The sequence below is a fragment of the Haliaeetus leucocephalus genome, unplaced genomic scaffold (assembly GCF_000737465.1).
Source record: "Haliaeetus leucocephalus isolate CR32 unplaced genomic scaffold, Haliaeetus_leucocephalus-4.0 Scaffold51, whole genome shotgun sequence".
NCBI classification, from domain to species: domain Eukaryota; kingdom Metazoa; phylum Chordata; class Aves; order Accipitriformes; family Accipitridae; genus Haliaeetus; species Haliaeetus leucocephalus.
In genome coordinates, this window is record NW_010972487.1 from 15027 (window position 1) to 34258 (window position 19232).

The 19232-nt window shown below is 40.0% G+C and overlaps 2 protein-coding genes across 3 annotated transcripts in view; both read right to left on the reverse strand.

Annotated features, from left to right (window-relative positions):
- The window catches only part of RNF4 (ring finger protein 4), a 14613-nt gene extending 14444 nt beyond the window's left edge, over nucleotides 1-169 (reverse strand). Inside the window, exon 1 of the mRNA XM_010577210.1 lies at nucleotides 100-169. The gene's annotated coding sequence lies outside the window, so the exon portion shown is untranslated. The remainder of the gene's footprint in view (nucleotides 1-99) is intronic.
- Nucleotides 170-3213: 3044 nt separating this feature from the next.
- The window catches only part of CFAP99 (cilia and flagella associated protein 99), a 60951-nt gene continuing 44932 nt past the window's right edge, over nucleotides 3214-19232 (reverse strand). For both annotated transcript variants that reach the window (XM_010577225.1, XM_010577234.1), the window contains 3 exons: nucleotides 14379-14584; nucleotides 5906-6068; nucleotides 3214-3610 (listed from right to left, as the gene is read on the reverse strand). In XM_010577225.1, the coding sequence (XP_010575527.1) occupies nucleotides 3443-3610; nucleotides 5906-6068; nucleotides 14379-14584 (537 nt within the window). In that variant the 3' untranslated portion in view covers nucleotides 3214-3442. The remainder of the gene's footprint in view (nucleotides 3611-5905; nucleotides 6069-14378; nucleotides 14585-19232) is intronic.

A 19232-nucleotide genomic window follows, 5' to 3' on the forward strand; every position in this document is an offset into this window, starting at 1 on the left:
GGGCGCCTCAGAACGGCAGGGGGGGGCCGGGGGCGCCGGTGCGGCTCCCCGCCGCCCCTCCCCCCCCCACGACGGAGGCCCCCGGCCTGCAGCGCTCACCCTCAACACCCGACCCGGCAGCGGCGTAGGGCAACGCCCGCCTCCGCTCTCCCGCCATTGGGGGGACCGCGATACGGCGGCTCGCGGAGTGGCCGTCCCGCACGTCAATTAGGAAGCGGTGAGGCGAGCGGGCCCGCCTCTTATCCGGCCGCGGGGCGTGCTGGGAGTTGTAGTTTCGCGGGCGGCTGTGGGCGGAGCGGGCCTGCGGCCTGTGCGGGGCTGCCCGGGGCCTGCCGGCGTTTCCCGGCGGGGTGCCCCGTCCCTCAGGGGTGGCGGCTGCCCCTTGGAAACGCTTCCTCGGTCCCGGGGTTAGTTCGGCCCCGGCGCACCCCGAAAGGGGCGGCCGAAGCAGCAAAGTTGCGGTGCCGGGGGCAGGCGGGGTGGGCGTGGGGGCTGTGTGGCATAAGTAGCCCAGATCCTCGGTGTAACTCGTTACAGACACTCGCAGACGATTTTCAGTGCCCTCGCCTCACCGTCAAAAAAGGGTTTCCCCAGCTGCTTTGCCTTAATGCAAGGATCGTCTGGCCTTTCCTGGATCTTGCTGCCCCGTGCCCGGCCGCTTGCCTGGTTGCTGATAAACTCGTAGTGTTTCCTGGTGACTTCTCTTGCCTTCTCCTGCCCCGGGTGAAGGGTGCTCAGGATTTGTACTAGCTATTTTTTTTTGCTTGCCATGCCAACGTAACTGTGTCTTTGGTTTCATTTGAATAATAAAATACCTGTGCTCTCTAGGGCAGGTCGGATCACCTGGCCAGGCAGTCACTGAGCATGGGCTTTGCCTCGTTACCTGATTTGGAAGAAGGAGCCGAGTGCCACCCAGCAGCGACCGTCTTACAGCAGGGGTGAGCACCCTGTGCCCGATGCTCATGGCAGGGCTGAAACCCCTTGGTCTTCCTTAGGTGATCTGGGCCTCGTTGCACCGTAGTTGCATGTGAAGGCTTTTGTGGTCTGGCCATTTACACACGTAAGAGATCTCTGGAATGTGCAGCTTTTGGCACTAAAAGGGTTTCTTAATGAGTCTGTCACTAAGATCAGACAGGTGAAACCTCTGATTTGTAAGTCTGTTTTGTTAGATCATTTAAGAGTCACCCTTCTTCACTTACCCTCCTCTTCTTGGCTGCAAATACTGTAACAGATGTGTAAATGAATGAATCATGAATTATTCATCCACCTGCATTTCCGTGAAGGGTGATGAGTGTAGTAGAGGCTTTGCTGACTCTCAGTGATCTGTGTGTGGATTAAGCAGGTTGTGGATGGTCTGTGCCACAGACACGAGCTGAGGCAGCAGTGTGAATGCAGCTGTATTGCTTGAAAGCTCACCTGACTCCAATGGCATTACAGCTGCTTTTCTAATATAACACTAATGAGTCCTACCAGACCTTTGCTGGCTCTGTGTTGGATCACCTGAGGTTTCTGTGTGCCACATCTGGAAAAGGAATACTAGACAAGGCGCTCTAGAGGCCAGGGGCAGAGCAGTTCTGGGTAGGATCTACTGCCTCCAACATCAACTTATCTGTGTTTGTCAGGAGGAATGTGGTATTTTTAATGTTATTCTGTGTATTCTGTTGCAAGACCTGTCATCACTGAAAAATCAATAGGCTATAGTGATATAAAATTATCAATATAGGAAATATTGATACATTTCCTAAAAGACTCACATTCTTCTACATTCCTCAAAACATTGATTCTGAAGATGACTTTATGCATCAGATCCTAAAGTAGCAATAGGGCTATTTGTGACTTCTGAAGGAAAAAATTCCACAGCTGGACTATTGAGATTCCTCTATTCCTCAGTCCTTTCATTTGAGAGCAGGGAAAATATGGAGAAGGAAATAGTTATGAATCAGCTTGATTGCAATTCAGTAAGAATTTAGAAAACTGGGCCCAACATCACAGGGGAAGAAGCATGCAGTATGATGGGTTTTTGAAATTTCTGTATTACCTACCTAAATACACCTGCCTATCTATTTGCTTAATGATGATTTAATTTCTTTTTTTAATTCTCAAAATGCAAGACACATCAAAAAGTTTAAAAGGAACTGTCACAGACCATGACTGTCAGCCCTGTTAATTGCTAGCTTCTGGAAAACGATAAGGTGTTAGAGTCACCAATTGGTTTTGTTGTTCTGGAATACAATGCAACAGAATGCTGAACAACTGCCAAGGAAGATGATAAGCTCCCTGCCACCAAGGGTTTGTCGTTTTAAGCCATTACAATCCCCTACTACACATAGTGTCATAGTTCCCTCTTCTCTGTAGTTCTCCTGCTATGATTTCTTCTTTTCACTCTCCTATGTTCCTTAACTCTTTCTATGGAGCATGAGCCCTATGTTGATTTTGTGGATTACTGTAGCATTTACTTTGAATGAAAAATACAGCACATTTTATCAGCTTGCTGATTGTGGAAGTGATCTTCACAGCTAGATGGCAACAAAAGAATTCCATTAGACTTTCTTAGTAAAAAGTGAGAAATGTAATGTTGTGAGAGGATTAAAAGCAGCTGCCTGACTCTAGTGTCAGCGACAGTCTCCTTCAATTTAAATATTTGCAATAGCCATAATTAAACACTTAGTAACTGGCATCAAGTTAAAGTAGAAATACATTACAAAGTCTTACTGCTCTGCAGATTTTAATTCAGATTTATATCCTCCTTGGCTTTGTGCCTAGAATAAGTCTTGTGATTTAAAGGCTGTTTTACACAGTATAGAAATTGTTCTCCTTCCACTGTTTAAAGACTGAAGAGATTCACATCTGTGAGTAGACGGATGGTCTGTCTGGGTCACTGAATCTAGACTCTGGCTCCTGATGGCTATCACATCATCTAAACTTTCTAAACAGTTTTTCCCTCATCCTCTAAAACCGGTGTTGAAACTGGTGATGCAAGAGTTTCACACAGTTACTGTCGTGTTAGAAGATATGTTAGGAGCTTGGGCTGACCGTGCCTTCTGAAAAGATGCATATGTAAACAAATGTTGCTTGGTTTTTGCCCTCATTTTTACTGTCTTGGAAGATGATCATAGAAAACCACGACATAGTATACAACGATAACAGACATACAGATCTCAACATTCTTACACAGATATTTGCCATTCTGCTGTAGGAACTTCGATGGTAAGGTTTGGGTTTCTTAAAGCTTTTGATTCTAACAACAACAAAAAAGTATCATTATAGTGTAAAAACAAAATTCTATGACAAAAACATTAATGCATTTTTATTCTATTGTGCCTGTATGACCCAGATGTTTCTAACCACACTGTAAAGGTGAAATAAAGATTAAAATTCAACCTTGTAGGAAATAGGTACACTGGGAGATTTCCAGCAGGCCTGAATTTGTTCCAAATGTATTTTATTTTACTTCAGAGCGCAATATGCAGACTGTGGCTCCACTTCTTGCTGCCTCATAGGCAGCCATTTTCTGAGCTGTTTCTCTGGCCATGAAGCCATGTTGAAGGATCTTGAACTGTCTTTCCCGACTCTCTTCCAGTTCTTTCCAATGCTTCCATTGCAAAGAATCCTGCAGAAAAGACACACAGATGATCAGACTGCAGATAATACAGTGGTTCTCTTAGAGGATACACTGAACTTCTATTTGATAATCTGGCTGGCTGGCAACACAGTTTATTTGCTAACGTGATTGGGAAAGCTGTCAACATCAAACTGGGCATGATAAATAGAAAGGTAATTTGAGTGGGTTGCCCAGTTTAAGAGGAATTAAACATGGCTGCAACACTCCTCAAAATGCTAAGTCAAGATAAAACTACATCTGGATGGTTTGTTCCAGTGCTGCTACCTTATGTTCTTTCTTTGCCAAGAGTTTATTCTTGAAGCCATAAATGAACAGTTGCACAAATCCTATCGGACTCTAGTGGTTTGCTCATTCAAAAGCTGGGTTCACAAGGGAGCATTCCCCCAAAAGCTCAGAACAAACAGAAAAATGCTACTTTTTCATCTGATTCTTTGCATAAAATGATAGAAATTTTTTTTCATTAATGGTAGTTTTTCTTATGGTTAGTTTTCTAAATTGCAATATAAATTCTGTTTTATCAAGAATGTAATAGTGATTTATAAATACATGTTACCTTGACTTATATCAGCACAAACCCATTGGGCCCAAAGGGCCACCACAAATGTAACCGCAGCCACAATCTGGAACTTTAAGACAAGGGGTTAGTGTCACTTTTTTTCTACTTATTGAGGAACCTAAAAGGTAGCAGTACTAACTGAATGCCAGATAACTGTTGCATTATAACTAAGGGAGGAATTTTTTTCTATAGTCACCCTAATACCATTTTCAGCAATATGCAGTTCAACTACAACTACAGTAAAGATGCTGCTGAACATATCTGACCAGAATTGAGCCACTTTCCTGTAGTAACGTTTGGATAGGGTCACACAGAGCTGAACGGCACTGATGGAAAATACACCAAACCAGCTGAATAATTTAGAGTAACCTTGTATTTTTTCTATTTTTTTTTTTAACAGATGTCTTCTTAACATTTGAGCAGAACATAAACAAAACCACCGTGACATCTTAAGAAACTTACTGTTTAAAGCTAAACTCAAGAAAAAGATAAAATCTAACTTCAAAACAACTTTCAAACCCTGGCTTTTTTGCTCACTCATGTGACACCAGAGCACTCATACAGACCCACATCAGGTAGTCAAAAGTTCCAGGTGTGAATTTATTATTTCTCTTTGTTTATTTAAAAAATGTCTCATGTTTGTAATTATTTGGCTGCTTTCCTTTGAAGTCTGCATTTACTACTTCTACTTTACTCTGGACTCCATTCAGCAAAGTGTTTAAGCATGTGTTCAAAACTTCAGTTCAGAAAGGCATCCCAATTTAGATGCTTTCTTCAAATAGGTCTTCAATGTTTTCTTTGCTAAAAGGAGTAGACCTAGTTGTCTGTATAAGCACCTATATGTTTTGCTTGCCTGAAAGGGGATTCTGAAGGCAGCAAACATTGATACTCTGAAAGATTGCACTATTTTGGTTTTTAAACTATACACACTTGAAAAATAAAGTTTTCCTCTTCATTGAATTCAGCTTCATCTAACTTTCTCACAAAACAGGTAAAGTATTATTATTATTATTTTAATGGATTGGGAGATTTAGTTCTAATTTTACATTGGGCTAGTACAGCTTTTAAAAAGTGATCCCATCATGACTGTTCACTGCAGTGTTCCATTATTCTGTGGTACATGTACTATTACTGGTACATGAACCACTTCTAAATGTTAGGTATGCATGAGGCAATGGAGAGGCAGCAGGAGCAGCAGTTCCTCACTGCTTGTCTTTAGACACTTGCCAAGGAAACACAACCAGTGTGAACTGGCATAAAGCCTACAGGCCTATTGGTGCTTCCATGCGATGTTGTGGGACCAGGCTGAGGAAAGGCAAGGTAAAAACCATGGGAATGATAAACTGTAACATGCCTTGGGTCAGAGAGGGGGTGAGCATCCCAGTGTGGTGTAATGGGATGTGTGCAATAGGAAGCTGAGAAAGACCAGAGTTAAGAGACAGGGTAAGATGCTGTTTTGATGGGATGAGAGTGTGTGGTAGTAAGAGTGGGAAGCTAGGCATCGTACGGATGAGCCCTGCTCTGTGGCAGCAGAATGTGTGACAAGAAGGTGAGGTCAAGGCCATGGTTTGCAGAAACCGTTGCCTATGCAGGAAGCAGGGTGTTGTTATTGCCAGTCATGTATGTCACCATCTGCTTCTGCCCCCCTTGCCAGTGCTGGCAGTTGAACAAAGGTCTGTGAACAGCAGGTCTATTGCAGAGCTTTTCTCCTTATGTAACTTCCAGACCTTCCTTGATGTGATGCTGGTTTTCTGGGGGGTAATCTTTAAGAGTCCTGCTTGCTTTTTACGCTCCATTGTTTTTTCTACAATCTTTTTCTGCAGGCTTAAAATGCGTTCATCTTTCATAGGCCTTTCACCAGACCGGGACTTTCTTTTCTTTTCTTCTTGCCTGCAAAATCAAAAAGAAGCAATGAGAAGGCAAAATAATGTCAACCCACAGAATAAACCCTTCTGAGCATATATTACCTTGAAAATAATGAATTTGCTTTTGCTTCTGGGAACCAGCTAGACTCAAAACAGGTTTAAATCATATAGCTTGAATGTGGTATTCACAACTTGCTTCTTGTTGTTTACAGAACAGCATTACTAAACAGTATAGAATAATTTCTTCCCACAGGATGCCATGATGACAATATCGGAAGTATTTCAAGCCTGACGTGACATTCTTTAGAAAAAGCATGTGCAAAACTTGTGATAATACTGCAGCTTTTTGCTTGTGAGAACTACGGAGTTTTCCTTATATCATCATTAGTATTCATCTTGATTGCTGTATTCCTTGGCAAATGAAAGATATTCTTTTCTGTGTAATCTCAATGCCCAGATTCAGAATCTATGGGATGGTGATGTATTTAATTAAGGTTAGTTGGTCTAGGTGAGCATAAATTGATAGCACCATGTGCACCATAAAAATAAGGCATAAGAGAGAGGTTATTGGATAGTCTTCCTTTTTTTTCCTTATATTGTAACTACTTTTCTGTGCCCTGGAGTTCACATTTTATCTGTTTTTGCTTACTTTCACCCAACTGGCACAATTTACTCACAACTTCTTCAGGAAGGTTACACCACATTACATAGTGATTCACTTAACATCCAACTTCTTCTTTTATTCAACATTGCCCTTGAATTTGGCTCAGTATGATTAAGCTGTAGTATTAATATTATGTCTTGAGCAGCTGTGATTCTCTGGCCAAATTCAAAGCTGAAGTGTCAGATCTACCAAAGAATATACATAACTGTATAATGTATAACCAGGTTAGATCTGATGCCTTCTTTCAGCTGGCAAGGATAGTTTTATAAAAGGTCCTTTTATATTGCTGTGGTACAACATTACAATTGCTTTTATTGGAAACCAGATTAAGACTCCAAATGACCAAGAGCAGAGTGCATTGGGGCATTTTTCAGCCAATACTGTAACTATTATTTTGTCAGTGGCAGGACTAATTTCACAGACAGGTTGCGCTTTGGAAATGTTTTATGACGGAACTCTTCCCTTATCTCTCGGGTCTTATACCACAGTGTTTGCAGTATAAGGCACACTCTTCTCAAAGAGCTGGAGGAAGGGGAAGAAGGAAGAAGTTCCTTCTGATACTAAAACTACCAATTTGCCTTAAAAAGTGTCTGTATCAAGACTCCAGGGATCCAAACACTTCTTTCATTTGGGAGGGATGGCTTTTGTCTGCCTTGCTAGCTTCATCTTTGCCTAATAGGAAACTCTCCATAACAGCAGGTATTCTTCAGAGCAGCCATTCCTAGAGTTCCCAAAATCCTCAGGAACTGGATGAAGGGGAGATTTGACCTGTGTTAACATTCTGAAATGTGACTCTGCATTCTACATAAGGGGCACAGTTTAGCTTGGCTTCTCATTTCCAGTTGCTTTCTTGAGACACTTCCTGAACCTTTCTGCTGTTTGTGTCATCCTATCTGGTTAGGATAACACTTCCTTATGCTCCTTGATACTGTGATATACTCTGCTACACTGAGATTAATTTTTAACACTATTCTGTAAATGTAAAAATTATGTACTATCACTGAATCTAACTGAGAGCATGGATTATTTCTATTTGCATTGTAACAAGGCATTGCATTCCAAGGGATATAGGAGAATATAACAATAAGGTTTTATCTAAATACTTGATGATTAAATATTGTCAGTGGGAATAAGCAACAAAACCTTTCTTTACATGCAAATCCCGATTCTTGTAAATACAACTACAGGAAATACAGCAAGAGGTTTAACATCATGAAGCAGCAGCAGCTGCTTCTGAATTAACATTGAAAATAGTTGCCTATCCTCAGAGTAATATTCAGTCCTCTTCTACATGAAGTCATGTGCCAGTCATCTACACTATTCCAAAAAGCTGCCAGTCCCATAGATTTTCAGATGTCACACCAAATCATAACAGAAACTCAAAGAGGGGAAGGAATGACAAAAAAGAAATTTTAAAATTCTGTTTTTCTGTGATGGTCAGTTGAGAACTTTCAGGACTCAAGATAGAAAAAGCTCATATGATCTCTGTCACCCCATATCATGTATCTCCTAAGGAAGTAAAGTAACAGACAGCAGAATGGGGTAGTATATAGTTAGAAAAATCCTTTCCAGATTCAATAGAAAATTATTTGATAATTTATGAAAAAAATATGCAGGAACCATTTTGATTTTACTTTTACATTTATTTACCAGCTACTGGTATTGAATAAGCACCCTGAATGAAAACCAATCTTTAAGAATTGTACTAGTTCCTAAAATGTAATGTCAAATCTTTGGTCCAAAGGAGAATTTGTTAATTTTCTTTTCTTTTGTTCTCAGACAAGAGTCTTCTGTCCCTTTGTGAGTCTGCCATAATTAAAAAAATATTTCCCACCAAAGACTTTGAAAAAATTTGTAATATTTTTTAAGTCTGTATGTATTTGAAATGGTTTAACAAACTCTAGTTTTTACTTAGTGACCTTGTCCGAAAGTACCTTTTAGTGTTAAGGAATGAGGTGAGATTCCTGAATGTGCTTGTGGACGTTTGTAGTACTGTGGGGTGTATGTACAAACTACTCAGAGGAGGAAAACCAAGGGATTAATGACAGATTCAACAGAATATGGATATAAAAGCAAACAGTGAAAATTTCTTTATCTACCACTGATTTTCTTCTCTATTCACTTGCCGTGTAAGCTACGTGTACAGTCAACAGCAGAAAGATTTTGCCTCACTATGATGAAGTACAAAACAATTCTATCAGTTATGGGTAAAATATAAGTGTCTTTCTATTTAAAATAATATTCCAGGCATCTTAAACTGCAGTTGACACCCCATATTTGTTGTCTCAATTATTTCCTTAGTAAATATAATGAATTTTAAAAATATATAAGTTTTTTTTTTTTACTTCACATTTTACAAACTTGTCATGGAGTTTGGCAGTCCAGCGTCTTCTTACTTACATATCCCTTGTAATTATTTAACTATCTGCCCTGCAATTTAAGCATCTGGCCAAATGGACTGTAGGTCCAGTAGGTCATCCGGCCTGTAACTGAAGAAGCAGCAATTCAGCATTAAAGGTTTTCCTGCAGGAAATTAAAACACTTGGAACAGTTGGATTAGGTCTTCTCAGTTGTGTTTAAAAAATGGGGAATTGGAAGATTTGCACAGAGCATTCCTCTTGAAAACTACATTTTGCTCTTCACTTACATATTCAAACTCCAGCTGTACATCAAAAGTATAAGGAGATAGATGTATGACAGCTCTTAACTGACTCAGTACTTGTAGGACATAGAGTAAAGTGGCTACTTGACCATTTTATGCACCAAAATATAAATTTAAGCAGCTAGGACTGTATTTATAAGCTCACCTTACAAAATGGAGTCTTGTGCAATAAACACAAATATATTTTTAAAAGCAGAAGTAGGATTGCCTTATAGTGCAATAAACATTTTTTTTTTTAATTTCCTCATACTCTCAGTCTCAGTGACTAGGACTGTCTGTATTTCACAGTACCTTGCCTTTTTTCTGTCCTGCACTATGTAATTCTTAATTATTGCAGTGAAGAAAATGAATGTATCTTAACTGTTAACAGTTCACTGTTAAGGGAGTCATTATTTTGACATGTAAGAACACTGCACTATTAGATTGATTACTATTTTGTACTAATGTGAGGGATTTTAGCACTCAAAATCTGACTCCCTTCCAAAACAATTAACTTACTAAGCACCTAATTGTAGGTGGGGAAGTGATTGTTATTCATAACAGTGTTTTCTTAATTTAAAATAAAGATTACGAAGCTGTATAATCAAAGTTCATTCACAGAATCACAGAATGGCTGAGGTTGAAAGCAACCTCTGGAGGTCATCTGGTCCAACCCCCCTGCTCAAACAGAGCCATCCAGAGCCAGTTGCCCAGGACCGTGTCCAGACGGTTTTTTAATATCTCCAAGGATGGAGACTCCACAGCCTTTCTGGGCAACCTGTGCCAGTGCTCGGTCACCATCACAGTAAAAAAGTACTTCCTGATGTTCAGAGGGAACCTCCTGTGTTTTCTCTTGTACCTCTTGTCCCTCTTGTCCTCTCATTGGTCACCACAGAGATGAGCCTGGTTCTGTCTTCTTTACAGCCTCCCTTCACATATTTATATTTCTGATCCATCATTGCTGATATATTTCCTCCTTCTGTTTCAGTGCTAGTGAAGAACTCATTACCAGCAGTAGGGACTGAGAAACTAAACCTTACTTCCTTATTGCAAACACATACAGAACGCTTAAGTATTTATGAAATTTATGAAATTAATGAAATCACAAATATTATGAAGTACCAAAGTCCCTTACATTGCTAATTATTCACCTTTTTTCATTATTCTAGGCTATGTTTTTGAAGACCTGAAGCAACAGCCACACATAGGGATAGCATGGCACGTGGTCCCCTGTTGTATTTCTCCACCTCCATGTGCTGTCTGCCCCTTCCCTCAGTTGTGTGCTACATCACAGGGTTGTGCTGCCAGGGTGTCTTAGAGGTTTTGGAGGACGGGGCTCCATTCTCACCTCCTCACTCAGGAGGCCTTTGACCCCCTAAGTCAGACATGGACACTCCAGGGAACACCTGCTTTAGGGAGCTTGTTCTACTTGGAAAGGACTGTCACAGTCATTCATCCATAACCCTCCCTTCCGCTTATTCTTCTCTTTCTCCTCATAACCAGCCTTCCCCCTTGTCCTCCTGCCATGGCTGCCCTCATGCTATTTCCACCCCTCCCCAGTTCAGGCCAAGAGAGAGGTGTTACACTGGTGTGTGGTCAGTGCCCCTCGTCAAGGAGGGGTTTGAGCACTGGCAGTGGCGGGGAGAGAAAGGACTGCTTTGCCACCTTGGCAAACGCACCATCGTTTGTAATCCAGTGCTGAGCCCCCAGCATGCTACACAATTACCACTGCGTGAGATGGGGATGTGGTAAACTTTTGTGTTGGTGGGAGTCTGTGCATCTTCTTCAGTATGCAAGTGTCAGTTCAGAGTGTCACCCTGGAACTGCAGCTGCTACCTCCATCCAGACTTTGCCCTGACTTGGAGAGGGGAGGAGGCGTGGGGCAGCAGGCATTGTCACGTCACTTGAAAATGAGCAGGAAAACAAACAAGGCAGGAACATGAGCAGAAACAGAAATAAGGCTGGCTTCCATGTACCTTATGGTACTATGTCATCTCTGTGAGACAAACAAAAGGATAGTGTGGTGTTCACTAGACGGGCTTGCAGAGGAGCCAGGAATTGAGTATGTGAAGTTTTGTGAGAACTTGCCTCTGGACAGCTTTAAATTACATGAATGGTGAGAGCGTGCAGTCCCAAGACCACACTAAATCCAATTCAAAGTAAAACCCCCGCAAACCACAGATAATGTGGATGGATGGAGCCTCAGCACCAACTGGTTTGATCTGTTGCTTGATTCTTACTGCATTAAATTACTTGCAGTAATAGATGTAGCCTCACTGGAATGAAAGGGAATTGTACCTCAAGTATACAGGCACGTAACTTTAGTACATTAGCATGTATTCAAACACTCATAAATCTTTTGGTGCTCATGTTTGAAAGCCAACAACTCAAATGTTTGTCCACTTCATACACCGGTGCTGATTTTCAAACTGTGTGAAATTCTAGCAATTAAAGGGACATCCTGCATATATACTGAATTGATTCTTAAGTGTTCTGCAAGCACTCACAAAGCCACTGCTGTGATGGATGTCACGGCTTGCAGTCTATTAAAGGCTGATGTCTCTGTAATTTTTCATGTTCCGTTTCCTATTTTGTTTAATATAGCTCATTATATGCTTGCTCAATGTGCTTATTTTGTGTTGATGTATGTCTGTTTGTAAATGATATTGAAAGGAACCTGCTTGGTAGGGACCCAGTTAAACGCCAGCTGACACTAACTAAAGCACATTTGTTTAGCAAAGCTTAGCCTCTATACTTTAGCTGATTAGCAGCAGCCTTCAACATAATGCAATTTAAGATATGTAATTTTATATTGGTGCATAAGGCTATCTTATGAGGACTATTGGTAAGATTTGCTATTCTATCCCTATAATTATAATTCTGTAAACATATTATAATTCATTTATAAACATATTATAATTCTGTAAACAAAAAAATTTGCCTTTTGCATCTCCTGTGCAGTGTATCAATAATACAACCCAAGCAATTAATCACTCACACTGGCTTGATAGATATTTCAGGATTCAAGATCTGTAAATCGGGTTTAACACACAAAGCCTATAGTTTGCAGTAGCGAAGTGTCTAGCATTTGTAGATAGGCCAGCATGCTGTATTCCTGTATTAACAGAAATAATACCATAGATTTGGATTCTAGATGAAAATGCATGCAATATACTCAACATTTCTGGTATACTTTGATGATGCCTCTTTACAGTAGGTGCTTCCAAGTTACATACATAGATTGCCTGGAAGCCATGAAAGGAATGTCTTATCACATCTATAATGAAACTATATTTTCTTTATTTGGAGAGCAAACAGGGTTCCATTAAAATTACTGTATTGCTTATCATGAGTCTGACTAGAAGCTTGCAAATTAAGTGTTTCATTTAATTTGGATTCTACTGTCTTTGGCATGCTGGTCTGTTCTAAAAACCATTTCAAATGTCAGGACAAAAAGTGAATCAAAGTCAGCTTCTCATTCAAGCGTAGCTTATTTCAGGATCAGAACAGTTTTAGAACTGAATTAAGCCAAAGAGTCTATTTTCAAGGAACCCATCAGTATACAAATTCACAGACTGCACATCTGGCATAACAAATGATTCTTTAAGTAGTTACTAGTGAAACAGGTTTTATGTAGTACACAAATTCTTAATGCCTAGTTTGCATCTCTAGTGGAAAGTGGTGGCTTGAGTTGCTCCCACAGGCTTTCACAACACTGAATGTTTAGCGATGAGGATACCTTTCTAGCTACAACGCCATTTCAGGTTCTTTAGTCTTAAAATCTTTTCTCAATATATGCCATAGAAGAGAGGGTCACCAATCTATGCAGTCAATCCACTGCAGCTGCAGTTACTGATTCATTAAATTAATTAAACTATCTTCTTAAGTACTAACATAGTAAAACCTCAGTCTGTGGAGATTAACTATCAGCAACAAAAGCAAATTAGAGCTGGGACTAGTGAAAACTGCTGCCTTCTGTAACTGAGATTTAGAACTGGATGATAAATCAGTAACATGAATTGAACTCTAAGAAGCCACCTTTGGTATCTCAGCAATAAACATGAATCTAAGACATGTCTAAAGACCTGTTTTTAGCCTGATAGAATATGTCTTCAGAATGTCAGCCTGAACATCTATTTGCAAAATAAATATGGCAAGACAAGGACTAACCTCTCAAACCCACAACGGGGAAGAGGTGAAAGACAACTTGCAAGAAAACAATGGCAAATAGTCAAGATGTAGTCAAAATGGTGTAAGATCAAGAGGTATGCCATATTTTACACTTTTACACAGGCTTTCTTCCTGCTCAGTTTAATTTGTAAATAGCTTTAACTTAGATTTTAAACTGTGGAAAGAACCTGTCTTCTGCATATGTGAAGCATCTATGATCGTTATGGATCCTTTATGACAATGAATAATAAATATGATAATTAATAATAAATATGAATAATGAATACAGAATTTGATCAGAGAGCCTGTAAGCAAAGAATTTTCTCTTTGATCTACTGCTATAGTATATTTAATTTATAACTTACTATTGTTATCAGAAAATCTCCTTCCTAAAATATTAACTTCTAGAATAAGGCCTGCCTTTTCACATAACAAATGTTCAAGGAAAGGAAACTATAGCCCTGATGTATTAGTTTAGATGAAAATGAGAAATCACTTTAAGTGGCAAGCTAGAATGATTCTAATAACATCAAATTAGTTCTGATTAGCTGAAAAGGAACAGAAGAAAGGCAGAACTTCTTTCTCAATATATAATAATGGCTCTGAATCCTAGGGCAATACTGTCAACACTAGCCTATGGAGTGTCTTCAACCATAAATGATGAAAAAGATTTGTTAAATCTGATGCAAATTATTTTCAAGAATAAAAGAAATCCTGGCCCCAGCATAATCATCGACAAAAGTCATACTGATTTATAAAAGGGCAGTATTTTGTTCTCAGCTTGTTTTCCTCCCTAAGGGGCTAGCAAAATATTAACAAAGTTGCAATGTCTTAAATGTCACATGCTGTTTTATACTGACTTTAAAGCAGCTGCTCGTCCAAGTTCTGCTCTGAACAGGGAAATCTGGTCCAGTTTGTCTAGAAGAAGTTGTTCCTTAGCTTGTTTTTCATGAATTATCTGGTCTCTCTTCTCTTCCTCTGCTGCCTTCTGTGCCTCTCTGAGTAGAGCGAGGCGTTCACGTAGTTCCACTATTGACATTTCACAAATTAAACCATGGCCACCAGTCTAGAGAACATGAAATACAGGTTTACATAACACTGTAAATACCAAGGGGACAGAAAATGAGTAAAACCAGAATGTTGTGACTGTGTTCCAAATCATGGTGAATATAATTTGACTTCAAGAAATACAGGGATACCCTAGCCTGTTATTTACAAGCTGATTTTAAAGTGTAGAGCTTATCTTTTGTATGTGTAAAAACACAAGGCTCATAAAACAATTCATGAAAAAGCACTGAGATATACAGTAGATGAATCATAAATACAACATATTTGCTGTAAAAAAAAATTCTTGTTGACTTATCTTCCAGTTTTAATTAGACTTCTGAAGTTTTAAAATGTGTAAAACTGCATTTTTTTTTTAGTTTGTAACACCAGAACAGACTTTACACTAAAAAATACACATTTTTTGTATTTATCTATTTCCAAATTATGGATTTGATCTATGATGGTATCTACTATTTTTATCTGAAAAGAGTAGGGCTAAACAATGCTTTGTATGTAGGAAATTCAGATCTTAATGCCCAAAGTTAAAATATTAAAACCTGAATGTTTAATGAAGGCTTTTTAATATCCACTTTGCAATGAGAGTGATAATGAGCCTGATTCTTAGATGTAAGAGAGACTTCTGCACCTTAGTTTGCATACGAAGACAGATCATTTCTATACAGATTGGTCAACACTTGAAGTTTTTGGCCCTTGGTCTTACATATACTCTCACTTTCTCTATGTCTACACATATATATACCTGCATATATCAAAAACTTGCATAAACCCCCACAAATACCAAGCTTCTGTGTAGCCTTCTTTGCAAAATTTAATCCATTTCAGCCCAACTAATATTCTTTTGTCTATTTTAACAGTTTTGGTACTCATCTTTGGTGCCTATCTTGTATCATGGCATGTTATAACAGAATATATGGGTGCAGGAAGTCAAGATGCTAACCTGACTCTTACTATACAGTTGTATTACATTAAGAGTGAAACACTGGTTAGGATTAATCACAAAGACCTTGGTCTACTTAGTTGCATAGAACTAGTGACAGAAAATTAATGACAAAGTTTGGAAAGGATGAAGGGTGTGTGTGTGGAATCCAAAACAACAACTACTCCTCCAAATTGTATTTCTCAGACTGAAATTAAGTGGTAAAGATAAACATATGGAAGTAAAACTCATTATAATCCTTTTAATGGAGAGAAATTATTCAGTTAAAAAGCCTTCATTTTTTCAAGCAATCCTTTTTAACAGGAAAAAAAGCCCTTGTATTGAATACTGAGCAGGTTGTTGACAGAATAGGAGTCACCTTTCTGCTTTTCAGCTTTTCACAAAACAGAACATGAAGGGGAAGGAAAAAAAAATAGGAAAAAAGAAGGATGCTCTGTCACAGAGAGATGCTTAGATTGTCAGTTTGGCTGCACGAATTGACCAAGTCAATTCCAGTCCCTCTTCTCTGGTCTGGGATGCCATCTAAGCAATCTAGCATGGTACTCATGCTCCAGTGATCATTCTCTGGCTGTTCAGAGCAGTGTGTCCGTGAAACAGAGGGGAAGCCATGAGAGATGAAGAAAACCATAGGGCAGGGGGGGCAGGGGCAATAAAACCACAAAGTACAGTACGACAAATAACCAGGCTTGTCTCTCTGCTCCTACACCATTGGTGCTTAAGAGGGATTATTACTAGTTAGTCTGGAGAATCCAATGATACAAGCTTGTCAGTGAAGGAGAACGTGTCTTGGGTTGCCATCCCTGGGGAATCCTCCAAGATTTCCAAGACTCTCTCCTGCAGTTTTGGTCCCCATAGCTTCTCTTTCTAAAGCTCCAGAAGTTGAGCCAGTAAGAAGAGATCATCACTGTTTTTTCACCTAAAGTCTGTCTCTTCAATTTTGGCTCAGTGGTTTCTGCTTCCATGCTCCTCATGTGTACCAAACATGACCTAAACAATGGTCACCAGTAGCATCAGTAGAAGTAGCATTAGCAGAAGTAGCATCAGCAATCGGATCAATATTAAGCAGTCTTTGTTTTTGCATCTCTGAAAAATGTGTACTACCATGGTTACTGAAACAGTAAATGATCATTTATCTCCTTCTCAGATTTCAATTTAGAGTGAATTTGCAAATAGCAAGTGCTATAATACCTTGCCTCTAATTTAAACTAATCAATGGCCATCAAGATGTATTCACAGGAAGTGAAAGGAAAATGTTTTGCAACAGGGCATATATACCAGCAGTAGTGTATGAGCATGACAAGCAGACACCAAAAAGGTCTAGGAAAGAGAATTTCCTAGAAGCATAGAATGGTAGAGGCTGAATATTTTGAGTGTCTGCATTTCAAAAATAGTGAAGACAGTGAAGTGGTTCCTAAAATATGAAAAGTGCTGTACTCATGCAGTAGATAATGCTGGTGTTCAAGCACCTTAAGTGCCATCAAGGAAAGAACTGGTACTTTAAAATTATGAGAATGAATGAGAATTTTATGGACACATACTTAATTTCACTAAGCCTGAAAAAGCCTTTCGTTGAAAGGAAGAAACAGGGCAAGCTATCACCAAAAGTGTGCTAATTCACTTAAGAGTGCTATTGTTACACTGAGTATAAGGGAACTGTGAAGTTGAGATATAGAATCATAGAATGGTTTGGGTTGGAAGGAACCTTTAAAGGTCATCTAGTTCCTGCCATGGGCAGGGACAACTTTCACTAGACCAGGTTGCTCAAAGCCCCATCCAACCTGACCTTGAACACTTCCAGGGAGGGGGCATCCACAACCTCTCTGGGCAACCTGCTCCAGTGGCTCGTCACCCTCGTAAAAAATGTCTTCCTTATGTCCAATCTAAATCTACCCTCTTTCAGTTTCAAACCATTGCCCCTTGTCCTGTCACTACAGGCCTGGTAAAAAGTCTCTCTCTGTCTTTCTTACGATCCCTCTTTATATATTGAAAGGCCACAATAACGTCTCCCCAGAGCCTTCTCTTCTCCAGGCTGAACAACCCCAACTCTCTCAGCCTTTCCTCATAGCAGAGGTGCTCCAGCCCTCTGATCATTTTTGTGGCCCTCCTGTGGACCTGCTCCAACAGGTCCATGACTTTCTTGTGCTGGGGGCCCCGGAGCTGAATGCAGTACTGCAGGTGGCGTCTCACAAGAGCAATGTAAAGGTGGAGTATCACCTCCCTCGATCTGCTGGTCACGCTTCTTTTTATGCAGCCCAAGATATGATTGGCTTTCAGGGCTGCAAGTGCGCATTGCCAACTCATACCAAATTTTTTATCTACCAATGTCCCCAAGTCCTTCTCTGCAGGCCTACTCTCAATCAATTCATCCCCCATTCTGTATTGATACTGGGGATTGCCCCAACCCAGGTGCAGTACCTTGCACTTGGCCTTGCTGAACGTTGTGAGGTTCATGTGGGCACACTCCTCAAGCCTGTCAAGGTCCCTTTCCTCAAGTGTATCAACTGCACCACCCAACTTGGTGTCATCTGCAAACTTGTTGAGGGTGCATTTAATCCCACTATCTATGTCTTTAGGGAAGATATTATATAGTATTGGTCCCAGTACAGACCCTTGAGGGACACCACTCATTACTGGTTTCCACTTGCACATTGAGCCATTGACTGTAAACTCCGGATGCGGCCATCCAGCCAATTCCCTATCCATCTAACAGTCCATTCATATCATTCAGGTCCATTCTTTTGTACTTGCAGTATGACCTGTATTGCCACTCCATTTTCAGCAACCTTACACTTTAGTAAACTTACACACAGGATAAACTTGAATTTTCAATGAATTTTTCATATAGGACTTGAAACCTGCTGGTTTTTTGTGGGGTTTTTTTGTTTGTTTGTTTGTTTTTTTTGAGATGAGCTAGATGGGAAAATGTATTTAAATGCATATTCTGTACTTAGAAACAAACAGTATTTCAATGGAAGCTCTATGTGAGGAGGCGACAGCCACTGTAAGTGGCAATGAAATGAACTAGGTTCAAAAATAAGAAAGTACTGACATTCTAGTCACCTTCATTTTCTTGAATGAGAGCCTGCACCACTTTACAGTTGTTGTGATTGCAAAAGTAATGACACTTCCACGTCCGACTACATCATACTGTTGTGTCTTTGCAGCCTACATCTTGTGACTGAATCATCTGGGTAACAAATGTGCAGTGAGACCATGCTAAGGGCTCTGTTTAGGGGTGACACAATGTGCAACTCTATCTGCAGCAGTAAAAGACCTATAGATTGGAGTACCTTTTGGCATTTCCATGCAGGCAGTTTACAGTATCTGTGGTGTACAATAATTCTTTGTACTCTTCACTTTTTCCCCTGCTTTTTCCATTGTGGTTCAGTAATATTTCTCCACAAATGGGTGGAGTGAGTTGGGGTTTGAAAAAAGAGAATTGCCTTCTTTGGCTGGAAAAGAAGTGGAGAAGCGATGGCAGCAGCCATAAAGGCAACCAAAGAGAGTAAAGGAGGGTGGGACATCTGGGAAGCTGATTTTATTCTTGTTCACTTATTTCACACTTTAACATTAAATGTGTTCTAAAATCTGATAAACGAGATGGGGGATTTATCTGGTGGCTGCAAAGATAGTAGGTAGCTTTGGAATCAAAGAATGGCTCAGTTCTATTCAGAGGAGCAGGAGATAAAACCAAAGCATCATATTGGCT